Here is an 18,017-nt window from a genome sequence, read left to right as displayed (position 1 = left end):
CACCCTGGAATTCGTCGTCAGTAATCAAGGCTTCGTGGCTGAGCGGGTAAATGTCAGACTCCAAATCCAAGAATATGAAGCTCACAAGTTCAATTCTCAGCCATTCCTGGAAGGTTTTATTACACATCCGCCTCTTTCCCCTCGACAATGGTCTGTTAAATTGAAAAATGCCAGGTTGTGCTATGGTTCGAAGTTGCCGTTAAACTGTGGATCCCTGTTAACTATACGGTTAAGCCATTTCAGAGGCCATGTTCAGTGAGCCACTGAAACCTTTGTGTCGTTGACATCTTTGCATTTAAAGATAACATCAGTCCTCTTCCATTTTATGAACAGGAATCTGCTTGAAGGTTTGCTTCTTTTTGCGTTTCAGAACACAACATATGTTTCATTGATAGCTACCAATCTATGCCACTTCGTGAGTTCGTTTCTGCTGGCAAGTGTACGCTTTTCCTTCTTGTTGAAATAGTGCTACTGCTCGCCATATAGGAAGTCTCGCCGTCTGGATGTTTCCACAGCCGTTGACAGCACTGATTTGCCCGTAAGACAGCCTACTGGTCAGTTTGGAACGTTGTCGGTTTCGCTGCGACGGTAAATTGCTGCTGCGTGATCAACCCCTTCGGATAGCGGCGCAAACCGAAACACCTGAAATGAAAAAAAAAATAGTTTTAATAGCACTTGGTTCAAGAATCACATCACGAAAGAAGGTAGTATACATGGAAGAGGCCTGGAGACCCTGGAAGGTTTCAGATATAATACATAATGGAAAGACAGAGATTTAGGAACCAGGTTTTAAATTGTTAGACATTTGCAGGGGCAGATCTGGACTCTGACCACAATCTATTGGTTATGAACCGTAGATTAAAACTGAAAAACGTGAGAATTTAAGGAGATGGAACTTGGATAAACTGAAATACCCAGAGGTTGTAGAGAGATTCAGAGAGAATATTAGGGAACGATTGACAGGAATGGGGGAAAGAAATACAGTAGAAGAAGAATGGGTAGCTTTGAGGGATGAAGTAGTGAAGGCAGCAGAGGATCAAGTAGGTAAAAAGACGAGGGCTAGTAGAAATCCTTCGGTAACAGAAGATATATTGAATTTAATTGATGAAAGGAGAAAATATAAAAATGCAGTAAATGAAGCAGGCAAAAAGAAATACAAAGGTCTCAAAAATGAGATCGACAGGAAGTGCAAAATGTCTAAGCAGGGATGGCTAGAGGACACATGTAAGGATGTAGAGGCATACATCACTAGGGGTAAGATAGATACTGCCTACAGGAAAATTAAAGAGACCTTCAGAGAAAGAGAACCACTCGTATGAATATCAAGAGCTCAAATGCAAATCCAGTACTAAGCAAAGAAGGGAAAGCAGAAAGGTGGAAGGAGTATATAGAGGGTCTATACAAGGGCGATGTACTTGGGGACAATATTATGGAAACGGAAGAGGATGTAGATGAAAATGAAATGGGATATATGATACTGCGTGAAGAGTTTGACAGATCACTGAAAGACCTAAGTCGAAACAAGGCCCCGGGAGTAGACAACATTCCATTGGAACTACTGACAGCCTTGGGAGAGCCAGTCCTGACAAAACTCTACCATCTGGTGAGCAAGATGTATGAGACAGGTGAAATACCCTCAGACTTGAAGAAGAATATAATAATTCCAATCCCAAAGAAAGCAGGTGTTGACAGATGTGAAAAGTACCGAACTATCAGTTTAATAAGTCACAGCTGCAAAATACTAACAAGAATTCTTTACAGACGAATGGAAAAACTGGTAGAAGCCGACTTCGGGGAAGATCAGTTTGGATCCGTAGAAATGTTGGAACACGTGGGGCAATACTGACCCTACGACTTATCTTAGAAGCTAGATTACGGAAGGGCAAACCTACGTTTCTGGCATTTGTAGACTTAGAGAAAGCTTTTGACAGTATTGACTGGAATGCTCTCTTTCAAAACCTGAAGGTGGCAGGGGTAAAATACAAGAACCAAAAGGCTATCTACAGTTTGTACAGAAACCAGATGGCGGTTATAAGAGTCGAGGGGCATGAAAGGGAAGCAGTGGTTGGGAAGGGAATGAGACAGGGTTGTAGCCTATCCCCGATGTTATTCAATCTGTATATTGAGCAAGCAGTAAAGGAAAGAAAAGAAAAATTCGGAGTAGGAATTAAAATTCATGGAGAAGAAATAAAAATTTTGACGTTTGCCGATAACATTGTAATTCTCTGAGACAGCAAAGGGCCTAGAAGAGCAGATGAACGGAATGGACAGTGTCTTGAAAGGAGGATATAAGATGAACATCAACAAAAGCAAAATGAGGATAATGGAATGTAGTTGAATTAAATCGGGTGAAGACTTGAGGGAAGACTTGAATCAAGGACCTCTCGTTCCGCAGCTGCTCACGCTAACCACGGGACCACGGCGCTCCTGAGCTCACACTGGCCTTGATGTTGCCTATCTTGCGCATGGACTACTTAGTTTGTATATTTTTCTTATTTTTTCATAGTTCCACACAACTTCCTCCTGTTTTCTCGATTGATCTGTGTTCAGTTTTTCAAGGCCTATCCACTGTGCCAACTTATAACTAAATCTGAGGGGGATGCGATGGGGAGGTTCCATTGTTAGCATATCTTTCACGCTCTCATATTTACTTATTTTTTGTGTGAGCCCTACAGGAGTGAGATTTCCAGAAACTAGATGAATCTCTAGAGTAAATGCTGATTATAATTCAGTTTAACAAGAATGTAATATCTTAATGGCTGCTTGTGTTATGTGCGTTAGATCTTCGATAACTTGCCCTTGTCATTCGTTGGCGGATGTATTCTCCTTCTCATTGCTAATATATTACCATTTTATTTATTTAGCAGTACCAGATTAGGACCTCCAGCTTTCGCACGTATCGGACCGAACCCTTTGAACTTTACCGTGTAATCATACATATGTTTACGTGAAAGTTTAAAACAACCCGTCAGAGTGTATGAATTATTTATATTATGTGTAGCTCTGTGGCTTTGGGGGCGTCAGAAAAAAATTCTGGGATCAATCGTCAGGGGTGCTTGGGATTTTTCTCTGTCACGTGTTGCTTCTTTTTCGTCTTTTGCAATCATTTAGATACGTGAAAACAGTCAGGTTGCACTATCTGGGTAGTCAGTTCAACGGTCGGAGGAAAGAAATAGCATACCACTTCCAATAGGACCGTGCTGGTACCAATTCACGGGTTTGCTGTCAGCTTTGCATTTGTAGAAAATATAAATCATTGTGGCAGGACGCTTTTTTATTGAAAAGAATGTCAAGAGGAGTCAAGGAAACTATTAATTCCCGCTAAATATGCCTAATAAGCATGACAGTAAAATTAAAGAAAGTAGAACTTGTATGTAGGCATCCAACGGGCGTATTATTTTTGTTATATCTTACGCAACGGAATAAGGTAGGGAGTGGGTTAGCCGCTGAGTGAAACAGTGTTGATACATTGTGTACATCCCGCCAAACAGCTTACTGTGACTTGCACAGTGTAGAATTATCCTGTATCATTTGGACAGTTAGGAGAAGTGCCAAAATGTCAGTAACCTGTGTTGTTCCTATGTACGAGTGTGGAATGAGAGGAAGTGAAAGGACGAAAGAGGAAGGGAAAGTTGAAGCATGGTACTGGTACATAGCCTATTCCTCTAGAACAGTACCAAGGCGGATGCTGAACTTAACTTTCACTTACGGAGGATAGATCACAGTCAAACCCCTCGCGTACCGTCATTCGATGGGGAGATATATGATTCCGTGCAGAATAATGGCACACAGGATCGGGACTGATTACCACACTGTTTGCTCCTTGCACAGGTGAAATACAGGTGCTGAAAATTCTAATCAGCTGTCTCCGCGTTGACTGGTCGAGAAACTGACCTCAGTTTCCGACATCACCTGTGATGCAGCTGATTTTCTTTGTCATTCATAAGAAACTGAAATTTTGAAGATTGCAGGCATAAAATACAGGCAGCGAAAGGTTATTTAACTTGGACTGAAACCAGACTGCAGTCGTAAGAATCGGACATGAAACGCACGTCGCAGTTGATGTGGAATGGACACATCCCCGATGTTACTCAGTCTGTTCATTGAGCAATCTGTGAAGAAAAAGGAGACATCTCGAAAGGGAATATAGGTTCAGAGAAAATAAGTAAATACTTTGTTTGGTGAAGAGATAGTAATTCTGTCGTAGACGGCTTGGAAGAGCAGTTGAACGAAACGGATAGTACCCTGAAAAGAGATTTATAAGATAAATATCGAAAACATTAAAGCCGCCCGGGATTAGCTGAGCGGGCTAAGGCGCTGCAGTCATGGACTGAGCGGCTGGTCCCGGCGGAGGTTCGAGTCCTCCCTCGGGCATGGGTGTGTGTGTTTGTCCTTAGGATAATTTAGGTTAAGTAGTGTGTAAGCTTAGGGACTGATGACCTTAGCAGTTAAGTCCCATAAGACTTCACACACATTTGAACATTTTTTTTTGAAAACATTAAAACAAGGGTAATGAAATGTAGTCGAACTAAATCTAGCGATTCTGAGGGAATTCTGTTAGAAACTGAGGCACTGAAAGTAGTAGATGGGTTTTGCTATTTGCGCAGTAAAATAATTGACGATAGCTGAAGTAGAGAGGGTATAAAAATATAGAAAGGGCAAAAAATGAAAGAATTTCTGAAAAAGACGAAGTAGTAACTATCTAATACCATTTTTAGCGATAGGAAGTCTTTTCTGAAAATATTTGCATGGATTGTTGCCTTGTATGGAAGTGAAACAAAAAAATGACTCGAGCACTATGGGACTTAACTTCTGAGGTCATCAGTCCCCTAGGACTTAGAACTACTTAAACCTAACTAGTCTAAGGACATCACACACATCCATGCCCGAAGCAGGATTCGACCCTGCGACCGTAGCCGTCGCGCGGTTCCAGACTGAAGCGCCTAGAACCGCTCGGTCACAGCGGCCGGCGGAAGTGAAAAGTTGACGAGAAATAGTTAAGACAAGTAGAGAAGACTTTGAAATGTGGCGTTACAGAAGTGTGCTGAGAATTAGGTGGGTAGATTGAATAAAAAATGAGGAGGTACTGAATCGAACTGTGGAAAAAAGAAATTTATAGCACAACTTAACTAAAAGAAGGATCGACTGATATAGCTGGCCGCGGTGGCCGAGCGGTTCTAGGCGCTTCAGCCCGGAACCGCGCGCCTGCTACAGTCGCAGGTTCGAATCCTGCCTTGGGCATGGATGTGTGTGATGTCCTTAGGCTAGTTAGGTTTAAGTAGTTCTAAGTTCTAGGGGACTGATGACCTCAGATGTTAAGTCCCATACTTCTCAGAGCCATTTGAACCATTTTTTGATCGATTGATAGGACATGTCCTAGAGTCCGAAGGAATGGTCAATTTGTTAATGGAAGGATGTGTGACGCGAGACCAAGGTTCGAATACAATAAACAAGTTCAAATGGCTGTAGGATGCAATAATTACGCAGACATGAAGAGGCTTGCACAGGATGGATTAGCTTGGAGAACTACATTAAGCGAGTCTTCCGATTGAAGACCACAGCAACAAAACAGGAGAACAGTCAATTCAAATATCACTAGAACCGTATCGATTATTTTTAACTTTACCCGAACCTGGATGCCTTTGTTAGATTCAGCTATAGGTATCATCAGCTCCAGATGTTAGATTGTTTACAAAACAGTTCCAACGATTCAAGTGCTTTTATGAACGATGTTACGACGCCCATTTCATTAACGAAATGATGAAATCGCCGCATCAGTTTGTTCGTGAATCGTGTAAACTATGTTGAAACATGATTTGATGGAAGACATCCACAAAGATAACAGAACATCACATAAAAAGGTTTCTGGGCCTACTCGTCGTCACCGACTTCGTCCAGATTTGTGGTATATGCTGATCTCGGCCAGAAATGACAGTGACAGAAGTGGGAACTTCATATGGACAAGCGTTTGGAAGAAACACATACTAAGAAAACAAAGACGCAGCACGAAGGAATTATCCGAATGGGGCGGAAATATGTAGACGTGCTGTACATGTATAGAAAAACCAGTGATTGCAGTTTCAGAAAAATTGGATGATTTATTCAAGAGAGTCAGAGAGAGCTTCACAAATTGAGCAAGTCAGTAACGTGTTGGGCCACATCTAGCTGTTATGCAGGCAGTTATTCGGTTTGGCGTCGATTGACAAAACTTGTGAGCGTGGGGTTGATCTGAGATTCTGTTATTCTGCGCAACAGATTAATCTTAGAGGTACCCTTTACCCTGTGGCTCCTGCAAGATGCAATTTCCACCCCCACACTACTACAGAAGTGAGACAGACGCTCCTAACGTTCTAAAGAGAAATGCCTGAAAAACTTTCAGCAATAAATATCTTATGGAATCGTCCGCTGTAAGGAAATGACACAAAAATTCACAAAATTTCTTGCATAACTAGTGGGATACTTGGGTACTGGAGCAGTGCTAGTTAGTGTAAGAAAAACATGAAACTAATGAAAATTATTATTCATTTTGCAAAAATTCTGAGAAATCACAATGGCACTTTTAGTTATGAATTGAACAAGTTATATCCTGGTTCTTTTAGGAATGTGAAGTTACCTCTCAGGGATAGGATTCGCTAATGAAATTTCTATACAAAGTTTAAGATTGTTATTGACTTGGCAGAATGGCTGAGAGCTCCACCTACTCAACTTGAATAATTATCCGTTAGAACGTTGGTAGGTACGGTCGAGGCTGTCGCGTGTGAAATGCAGTGAAGTGTACTGTTATGGAGGAAATATGGGGCTCACAATACCTGTAGCGCACAATACCATAAGCTGCGATGACTGCTATCTGCGCCACTCGCTGCTGACAAATAAGATAACTCTCGCTCTATCTGGATTGACCTTCGCCAATCAAACTCTCCCTACGCATTGATGAAGCCAAGGATTCCTATTCGCCCCTAGTCTAACTATTGGCGTGGTACACCGGTCAGATAACCAGTCCACCGCGATGCCACTCAAAAATTCGCTCGCAGGCGTTTAACTATAACTGTCCATTCACACCGCACAATAAGTGGGTCGGCCGACACAGTGAACAACGCTTAATCGGAAGGACTCAATATAGAGAGTCGTACTTCGATTCACTCTTGACAGAGGTGCTCTCCCAGTGAAGTACTGAGGAGAGACTTGTTCCTCACTCCAAGAGCGGCAACGGAACGGCCCCCCTCCACGCTATTACTCCTTCAGGTCAAGGCGTCAGATATATTGTCTGCCAATCAGCATTGCTCTTCTAAAACGGGAGAATGACGTTTCGTTTAAGGCAACCAAACCGGAAATCTGTAGTATCGGCGTTTGGCGTTTGCTGTCTCCCTGTGAAAATCTCTGAAACTGCGTGCTATGTGGAAAGAATGCGTAGGCTGGCCGCTCCGACACAATGTAGCGGAATTTGCTTTTAAGCCTTTCCCTCGGGCGAACGCTGTCCGCTCCACGGGCGGCCACCGATCGACGTAGATGGTTTGGCACTGGCCTCCTGGCGTGCGGTTGCCTCTCTCGAACTAAAAGCTCCTGTGACCCTCGTGTCTGGAATGTATGTATGTACGCCAGCCTCGAGTATTTCAACCACGGTGCGCACTTACGATTTATTAGTTATTTGCATATTGTTTACATGAATCCATACAACATTGACTTTATCTTATCGAGTTTGGGTTCGAATGAAACGTCTTGATGTGCGGAATATGATTGTGAGGGCGGAATATGTAAGCAATGAAGGTCAGGAGACCACGACATCTTACAAACTATTGGATGTCTTCCTGAGAGATGTCGTACCGATTTCTCTCTAGTCGTCCAACTCCCGAGCTGGTTGGAGGGCGCTACCTGTAAGGCTCCAAACGTTCTTAATTGGGGTGATATCCGGCGACCTTGTTGGCCAAGGTAGGGTTTAGCAAGCACGAAGACAAGCATTAGACACTCTCGCCATGTGTGGGCGGGCATTACCTTGCTGCAATATAAGTCCAGGATGGCTTGGCATGAAGGGCAACGAAACGGGGCGTAGAACGGCGTCAACGTACCGTTGTGCCGTAAGATGCCATGGATGCCTACCAAAGGGGTTAAGCTATGAAAAGAAACGTCATCTCAGATCATCACTCCTGGCTGTCAGGGACTATGGCAGGCGACAGTCATGTTGGTATCCCATCGCCGTTCGTGGCGTATCGAGACACGTCTTCACTGGACATGGGGGCTGTGTTCGCTGATCATCGGTTCTAATTGCGAAGCGTGACTCATCACTGAAGACATTGTTAGTGAGATTCCAGCGGAAGACGCATACTATTCGCTGCGTGGCAGAGGTACCACTACTAGTCACTCCTTTCCTGTTCCATTGGCAAATAGAGAGCGGGAGGAACAACTACCTATATGTCTCCGTACGAGCAATAACTTCTGTTAACTTCGTGGGCTCTACACGAAAGTTGGCGGCAGTAGGCTGGTTCTGCAGCCGGCTTGAAACACTGGTTCTCTAAATGTTCTCAGTAGTGTTCGAAAAGAACAACGCCTTCCCGCCAGGGATTCTCATTCCCTAAGCATCTCCACAATACTTTCGCGTTGTTCGAACATACCGGTAACAAATATAGCAGGCCGTTGCTGAACTGCTTCGATGTCTTCCTTTAATCTGACCTGGCACGGATCCCAAATACTCCTGAAATACTCAAGAATGGGTGCACTAGTATCCTATATGCGATCTCCTTTACAGATGAATCACACTTTCGTAAAATTCTCCCAATAAACTGGAGTCTACTATTCGTCTTCGCTATTGCAATCCACAGATGCTTCTTCCGTTTCATACCGCGTCGCAACGTTACGCCTACTTAATCGACGTGCCTCTGTCAAGCAGCACGAAGACGCTTTTTGTTTCAAGGAATGTGAGTAGAGAATTTAAGAGTCGTGGGATCCAGTCCCTCTGTGGAAATTTAATCGACAGTAAGAAGATGCTGTGATATGCAAATGATTAGCCTTTCAGAGCATTCACACAAGGTTGGCGCCGGTGGCGACACCTACAACGTGCTGACATGAGGAAAGTTTCCAACCGATTTATCGTACACAAACAGCAGTTGACCGGCGTTGCCCGGTGAAACGTTGTTGTTACGCCTCGTGTAAGGAGGAGAAATGCGTACCATCACGTTTCCGACTTTGATAAAGGTCGGATTGTAGCCTATTCCGATTGCGGTTTATCGTATCGTGACATTGCTGCTCGCGTTGGTCGAGATCCAATGACTGTTAGCAGAATATGGAATTGGTGGGTTCAGGAGGGGGTAATACGGAACGCCGTGCTGAATCCCAATGGCATCGTATCACTAGCAGTCGAGGTGACAGGCATCCTATCCGCATGGCTGTAACGGATCGTGCAGCCATGTCTCGATCCCTGAGTCAACAGATGGGGACGTTTGCAAGACAACAACCATTTGGACGAACGGTTCGACGAAGTTTCCAGCAGCATGCACTATCAGCTCGGAGACCATGGCTGCGGTTACCCTTTACGCTGCATCACAGATAGGAGCGCCTGCGATGGTGTACTCAACGACGAACCTGGATGCACGAATGGCAAAACTTAATTTTTTCGGATGAATCCAAGTTATGTTTACAGCATCATGATGGTCGCATCCGTGTTTGGCGACATCGCGGTGAACGCACATTGGAAGCGTGTATTCGTCATCGCCATAATGGCGTATCACCCGGCGTGATGGTATGGGGTGCCATTGGTTACGCGTCTCGGTCACCTCTTGTTCGCATTGACGGCACTTTGAACAGTGGACGTTACATTTCAGATGTGTTACGACCCGTGGCTCTACACTTCATTCGATCCCTGCGAAACCCTACATTTCAGCAGGATAATGCACGACCGCATGTTGCAGGTCCTGTACGGGCCTTTCTGGATACAGAAAATGTTCGAGTGCTGCCCTGGCCAGCACATTCTCCAGCTCTCTCACCAATTGAAAACTCCCGGTCAATGGTGCCCGAGCAACTGGCTCGTCACAATACGCCAGTCACTATTCTTGATGAACTGTGGTATCTTGTCGAAGCTGCATGGGCAGCTATACCTGTACACGCCATCCAAGCTCTGTTTGACTCAATGCCCACGCGTATCAAGGCCGTTATTACGGTCAGAGGTGGTTGTTCTGGGTACTGATTTCTCAGGATCTATACACCCAAATGGCGTGAAAATGTAATCACATGTCAGTTGTAGTATAATATATTTGTCCAATGAATACCCGTTTATCATCTGCATTTATTCTCGGTGTAGCAATTTTAATGGTCAGTAGTGTATTTCTGGCCAAGCAGTGCAATCCCATAAATTTACACGACATCGACGGAGACGAGTGGGTGCTGTTCTCTTGTAATACCATTGTAACTTGTTGACAGTTGCTCAATCTTAAATATACTCCCCGTCCTAGTATTTCTATACACGTGTAGGTGTACGGAATGAGTGCTTGCACAAATCGTTAGACGAGGAACAAAGGCTTGTTACGACGTCGACGAACTGCACGCACGCCCAGCGGGTGGCCTGCACCGCGACGCGCACGCTGCTAAAAATATGCCCGCTGCATCAGATTCCCGTTTCCAACAGCAGCGGTTATGGTAATGCAGCTAGTCGCTTCCTGTCCTCGTTGCAGCTGCGCTGGCTGCGAATGCTTAATTAAATCAGATAAATGTTCGCGTAATTGAGCAGGAAAGTTTTATGTTTTGCCAAATTAGAGGCATCGCTGCGTTAAGTATCGGCCCAAAGTAATTTGCATTCGGACATAAAACAAGACGGAGCGAATTTAAAGCAGGACCTCAGCTCCGAACCGGCAGCTGCCGAGGAGCAGGTAGTTTGTTCACAGCTAGTGGACAACTGTTTCTTCCCCGTGAGATCTGAATTTGTTAAATAAGTTAGTGGCCGGCCGCCGGGTCCCCGGCGCTCACAGCAGCTCCTGTCTGCTTAAGGCAGTTTGCCACCTTGTTCCGCGCCATTAGAATGCCGACTGAAAAATTGCTAGGGTGAGATTCCGTCGCTGTTCGGACTGCAGATTATACACAGTGGGTACGTTATAACCTCGTCTCTCCTACTATCCTACACTACTGGCCATTGAAATTGTTACACCAAGAAGAAATGAAGATGATAAACGGGTATCCATTGGACAAATACATTATACTAGAACTGACATGTGATTACATTTTCACGAAATTTGGGTGCAAATATTCTGAGAAATCAGTACCCAGAACAACCACCTCTGGCCGTAATAACGGCCTTGATACGCCTGGGCATTTAGTCTGAGCTTGGATGGCGTGTACAGGTACAGCTGCCCATGCAGCTTCAACACGATACCACAGTTCACCAAGAGTAGTGACTGGCGTATTGTGACGAGCCGATTGCTCAGCCACCATTCACCAGACGTTTTCCCCGTACAGGACCTGCAACATGCGGTCGTGCATTATCCTGCTGAAATGTAGGGTTTCGCGGGGATCGAATGAAGGGTAGAGCCACGGGTCGTAACACATCTGATATCTAACGTCCACTGTTCAAAGTGCCGTCAATGCGAACAAGAGGTGACCGAGACGTGTAACCAATGGCACCCCGTACCATCACGCCAGTATGGCGATGACGAATACACGCTTCCAATGTGCGTTCACCGCGATGTCGCCAAACACGGATGCGACCATCATGATGCTGTAAACATAACTTGGATTCATCCGAAAAAATGAAGTTTTGCCATTCGTGCATCCAGGTTCGTCGTTGAGCACACCATCGCAGGCGCTCCTGTGTGTGATGCAGCATCAGTGGTAACCGCAACCATTCTCTCGAGCTGATAGTCCATGCTGCTGCAAACGTCATCGAACTGTTCGTGCAGATGGTTGTTGTCTTGCAAACGTCCCCATCTGTTGACTCAGGGATCGAGACGTGGCTGCACGATCCGTTACAGCCATGCGGGTAAGATGCCTGTCATGTTCACTGCTAGTGATACGATGCCGTTGGGATCCAGCACGGCGTTCCGTATTAACCTCCTGAACCCACCGATTCCATATTCTGCTAACAGTCATTGGATCTCGACCAACGCGAGCAGCAATGTCGCGATACGATAAACCGCAATCGCGATAGGCTACAATCCGACCTTTATCAAAGTCGGAAACGTGATGGAACGCATTTCTCCTCCTTTCACGAGGCATGACAACAACGTTCCACCAGGCAACGCCGGTCAACTGCTGTTTGTGTATGAGAAATCGGTTGGAAACTTTGCTCATGTTAGCACGTTGTAGGTGTCGCCACCGGCGCCAACATTGTGTGAATGCTCTGAAAAGCTAATCATTTGCATATCACAGTATGTTCTTCCTGTCGGTTAAACTTCGCGTCTGTAGCACCTCATCTTCGTGGTGTAGCAAAATGGTTCAAATGGCTCTGAGCACTATGGGACTCAACTGCTGAGGTCATTAGTCCCCTAGAACTTAGAACTAGTTAAACCTAACTAACCTAAGGACATCACAAACATCCATGCCCGAGGCAGGATTCGAACCTGCGACCGTAGCGGTCTTGCGGTTCCAGACTGCAGCGCCTTTAACCACACGGCCACTTCGGCCGGCTCGTGGTGTAGCAATTTTAATGGCCAATAGTGTATAAACGTTCTTGTGGAAATAGTGTGAATAGTGAAGATAAACATTTTAGCAGTCCTAGAGGAAAACATTTATATGTACTGTGGATGTCTACTTTTCTTTCTTTTCTGGCAGAACTTCCGATGGACATTGTATCAACGAGAAAATATCTGACTGCAGGGGGCTTTGTGATGTAGCCTGAAAGGGAAGCGCCACTGTATCAAGTAAGTCACAGAGAGCGCTCTACGATAGCAGGAACAAAGCAATGACGATGTGGCTAAAACATGATCAATTTCATAAATTTAACCTTTATTTCATTGTTTTGATATTAACCAATGGGTACTTCACGAATTACACTTCGAAAAAAATAATGCTTATACTTGAAAATACCCCATTTCGGGCCGATACTTAACGCAGCGATGCCTCTAATTTGGCAAAACAGAAAACTTTCCTCTTCAATTACGCGAACAAAATGGATCTGAGCACTATGGGACTCAACTGCCGACGTCGTAAGTCCCCTAGAACTTAGAACTACTTAAACCTAACTAACCTAAGGACAACACACACATCCATGCCCGAGGCAGGATTCGAACCTGCGACCGTAGCGGTCGCGCGGTTCCAGACTGTAGCGCCAGAACCGCTCGGCCACCACCGGTCGGCAATTACGCGAACATTTATCCGATTTAATTAGGCATTTGCAGCCAGCGCAGATGCAACAAGGACAGGAAGTAGAACCTGAGGATAAGTATTGAAACCATTCGTGTTGTGATATTAAGTCTTCCTTTTAATGTGATGTGAGATTCTCTAGCTCTAAATGCATCGCTCGCCATACCGGCAACACCGCAAAGTGACTTCTGCAGAATATCGTAGTGACAGAGGTTGTGTTTACTGAAGTCGCGTCTTCCAATACATGAAGAAGGAAGGAAGATTATGGTTTAACGTCAGTCGACAGGGAAGTCATTAAGATGGCACATTACCTCTTAATTCGTTCAAGCATGGGGAAGGAAATCCGCCGGGCCGTTTCAGAGAAACCACCCCGGAATTTGCTGAATCCATCACGGAAAACTTAAATCTGGATGGCCTAACTCGGATTTGAATCGTCGCCCTCCCGAATACAAATTCTACGTGCTAGCCAGTGCACCACCTCGCTCGGTACCAACCCGTGAAGAAATTAAGAAGTAGTACCTCATGACACCCATGGCTCTATATGCTAGGTGGTTTTTTCTTGCAATTCGGTTCACCAACACATTTATTCTCTATTTTCCATTTTCGTGAAATGTGATTAACAGTCACTATCTGACGGAGAATTGCTGACATGCATGGAAATTATCTGCACCAAACTGTAGGAGACACGCAAGACAACGAAAGGAACATGTTGTTGTTGTTGTCGTTGTTGTTCTTGTCGTAGTGTCGTCGGAGTCATCAATTCGATCTGACACGATGGAAACTACAGCCTTCTTTCCATTGCCTAAAAGTTTTTTTCCTAAAGACAAACCATCTAACACGAAACCAAACAATTCTTCCTCATAGCAGCAGCTGCAGAAGCACGTTGCATAAACACTAATCTCGAAGTAGTTTCCATACATCATGAGCTTTGCCACATTGTTTTTGTTTATCATCAAAGACGATTTAAATTAATGATACCTGATGGTTAACTTTGCCTGCTTGTATACTGTAGTGGGAACTGGGCAGTTTATATGGACCATTATTTCCTCCCAGATTGGAGTGCAGACTAACGTGTATGCTGGTTCTGGAGTATTGCAGTCCTACGAGAAGCAGCAACAGAGACCAACCACTGACGCTTTTGTGGCACTCTACAGCCATTTCAATAAAAGTCTCTTTCTGTATCTTTTCACTAACCCCTGATCAGACAAATTTTAAGCTGCCCATCCGTCCCTTCACATTTTCCAATTTTCCGCAACATTCGAACTTCCAGTGTTTAATTTTCTCCTTTGGGGAATGTTCTCCTTATTGTCCGTTTCCCGCTAAACTGTTAACTACTTTCTCTCCGTTGTTTCTTGAAAAGGAAGAGGTCATCATGAGATTTATTTTTTAGACAGGGCAGGGTATCGTGATAGTATGACTTGATTGACAGGTGGCAGCTGGTTTACAGAGGGGACAAGGAAACGGTACGCATTTACGACATAGGTATCCGTCGCCCTGAGGATTACGTTGAAACTAGCCAATTCATGTAAGCAGTATCTCTAAAAACACACTCTTCTTGATATTCACATTTTTTTTTATTTTCGACATACCTGAAGTTGAAAGTAATGTTCCTTGTAATAATTATACTACATAATATTATATATTTTATATGGTTTTTATATATTATTTATAAATAATAATTTTTATTTTAATAATAATAATTTTTATATATTATATATTGTAATATTATACATGAAACGACCGATTAGCACTTTCTACGTGCCAGATAGAGCAAGAAACAGTTCTTTAAAGAAATCACTCCCTTTAGGATTACAATTGTCATCAGTAGAATAATAATGTAATTTGTTTCATACCTCTCGTATCCCGGATGTGAAATTTCCCGGTAAAAGGACAACACTTGAATGAAATGGGAGGCAAGAAAATATAGTGGAATTATTTGAGCAATACGATCTATCATTTTGAAGTAAGGGTTTGAGCTACGGGACTGAGCAACAAGAGAGGAATTTAATGCCATTTGTTACGGTAAGTTATGTGCTCTCCTTGTGCTGACAACCGGAAAGTTAATTTTAAATGAAACAAGTGCGCGAGGTTATAATGAATACACGTTGTGTGAGAACTGAGCAGTCGCGTTGCGCTTAGTGAAGGAGAAAGATGAGCTGCGCATATAGAATAAATCTGGCACGAATTTTCTAATTCGCTGGATACAGGCAAGAAACTTTGAGAAGAATAACGATAAAGCAGCATGGAGTAAATAAAGCACTTCTCTACTATCAGTAGAGATTTCACAGCAGCTTGTGAAAAACAGTTCAAAGTTACGGAAGATTTTTGTTAGATTAGGTTTTCATTAGCACCGTCTCATTCGACGGTGGTATTTGATTGGATATTGCATCTACGGAATCCTATATGTACTCGATTGTAGAACTGTAACTGGTGCAAGTTTGAACATGTTGACTGTTTTCGAACAGGATAAAGGCTTAAGAGCACGAATCTTTATTGATGACTTGGAACATTGCAATTATCTAGAAAAGTCCGTAGACACTATGTCCCGAAATGTCGATTCAACAAATCGAGCTGTTATTCATGTGGAACCTGTAAAAACTATAGTAAAACGTCGTTTTTTTCTATTTCCGAGTGATGTGTATTAACTATCACGAAGCATGTCCATCTTGACGTGATGAAACGTTGGTTTAGGTCGCAGCGCAGGTTAGACGAGGGGAAAGAACGGTTGTGTATTCAAGAACTTGGAAACCACACTATACTAACGTACAAATGCCCAGGAGTATCAAATTCGCCCGTATGCCGAATTTGCGTCTGTCATTTATTCCCATGGGGTTTCGCCAAGGGCGTGTATACCCCCTCGTCTACACTAACGTTGGCAGGCACAGCGCCACAGACACACAGAACATAATATAATATATGTTAAAGAGAACCTTGCTAGAACAGGGCGTCCAATTACACATCTAATGTATGTATTTCCGTTTGCTGCTGAAGATGAAAACATAGTCTTACAAGATGTAATAATAATTTGCAATCGCTCTGCGCACAACAAATAATGACAAGGGCACGAGGACAACAACGACGATAACGCATAATTATCTTGCTCTTATATAGTACATGTTTTATTTGGTAGTTTTTTTATAGACAAGCGGTTCTCAAGCTTCTTGGCGACGGAACCAGTTTGAAATACTAAATATTTTACGGAGCCCTAAAATTAGCAAAATCTTGTTTTATGTTTATTCTTTAATTATAGTCTTTAATAATCATCATGGAAAAATAGGTACATTATACGCTACAGACGTCAACAACAACATACAAAACAACTCATAATAATACAATAAACATAATAACATTGTATTGATTCCACTGTTAATTGATAAAATTGTTTCCATATAATGGTAGGTATGATGTTTTCTTATTTTTGATCAATTGTTCAGTGTTAGGCACGAAAGAAAACAGCCGAAGATGCATATCAGGTGCAGATCCAGTCAAGCGGTATTTTGTCTTCGTAGCTGCATATGCTGAGAATGTTGCTGGGAACGGGAGAAGAACAGCCAGAGCCTGTAAGACAAGTTGTGAATATTCATCACGAACCCTGTAACAAAAATCGTCAAGTGACATTAATTTGAATAATGATTCCAGGCTTAAATCTTATATCATTTCTGAAAGGGATTCATAGGTTTCGTTTGATATATTTCCTGGCCTCTGAAACTTTGGTACAAAAGGATTCCGAACTCATGAATTCCTTTTCAGTTTTGTGTTCTGCCCTTCAGCAACATTCATCTCAAAAGAGGCGCGTATTCGTTGTGATATTGGACCAATTCTTCAAGAATTTTATTCGGTAATTTTGCTGTCTCACCAATGGACACTAAACTCAGCACGAAAAAACAGGCTATGAAGGCCCAACGGTACCGACCGGCCGCCGTGTCATCCTCAGCCCACAGACGTCACTGGATGCGGATATAAAGGGTCATGTGGCAGCACACCGGTCTCCAGCCGAATGTCAGTTTACGGGACCGGCACCAACGGACTCATTTAGTGTTAACAAGCTTTCTAATTCTCCCTTACAGCACAAATAATCCAAAAATGTTTTTTGAAGGCGTTTATTTTTTATTAGTATTAAAACTGTTGTCTACTTTTCTTGTAAAGACAGAGTTAACTTTCCCAAATACATCTGCCAAAAAGGCTAGTCTGAACAACCAAGTCACATTGCTCAAATGATCTTTTAATATGAAAGAAACATCTGTCATAAAAGCTTGTAATTCAGCTCTTAGTTCGAATAATCTTGTTAAGATCTTACCCCGATATAACTATTAATTAACATTAATTTTAGCTCCCATAATCTTCAAACAATACTGAAAACAATCGACACTGAAGAGGACGTGATTTAACGTAATAAATAATTTTTACTGCTTCATCAAGAATCAATTTTACATTTGCCCTTATCTTCTTTATTTCAAGTGATTATCCAGTCAGTATACAGTGGCTGGAAATACAGTTTGGCACTTAACTGTTCATCGGCTACTGTTTTACCAGTCATTGTCCCATCTGTACAAATATCGATACAATAGTTCCAACTGAGATGGCTTCAATAAAAAAAGTTGCTAATTAAGTTATTTCTTTTCCGACTGTGTTAGTTGGCAACCATGCACACGTAAGCAATGTCGTTTTCGAGCGAATGTTTATAAGGACATTGTACAATTATCAGCAAGATGACCGGTCTAGCAACACCTGTCGACTCA

General features: G+C 43.2%; 1 protein-coding gene across 7 annotated transcripts in view; it reads right to left on the bottom strand.

Annotated features, from left to right (window-relative positions):
- Nucleotides 1-482: 482 nt before the first annotated feature.
- Nucleotides 483-18,017, bottom strand: part of LOC126251669 (uncharacterized) — a 347,364-nt gene continuing 329,829 nt past the window's right edge. For 4 of the 7 annotated variants that reach the window (XR_007545766.1, XM_049952242.1, XM_049952244.1 and 1 more), the window contains one exon: nt 16,645-16,870. Coding sequence is in view for 4 of the 7 variants with exons in the window: in XM_049952242.1 (XP_049808199.1) it covers nt 16,645-16,870 (226 nt within the window). In the remaining 3 variants the exon portion in view is untranslated. Of the gene's footprint in view, nt 643-16,644; nt 16,871-18,017 lie in introns of those variants that run through there. The other 3 variants (XR_007545767.1, XM_049952245.1, XR_007545768.1) reach the window with 2 other exon arrangements.

Source organism: Schistocerca nitens, chromosome 4, assembly GCF_023898315.1.
Source record: "Schistocerca nitens isolate TAMUIC-IGC-003100 chromosome 4, iqSchNite1.1, whole genome shotgun sequence".
NCBI classification, from domain to species: domain Eukaryota; kingdom Metazoa; phylum Arthropoda; class Insecta; order Orthoptera; family Acrididae; genus Schistocerca; species Schistocerca nitens.
Note: the sequence above shows the minus strand (reverse complement) of the source record. Positions and strands in the feature narration are given on the sequence as shown.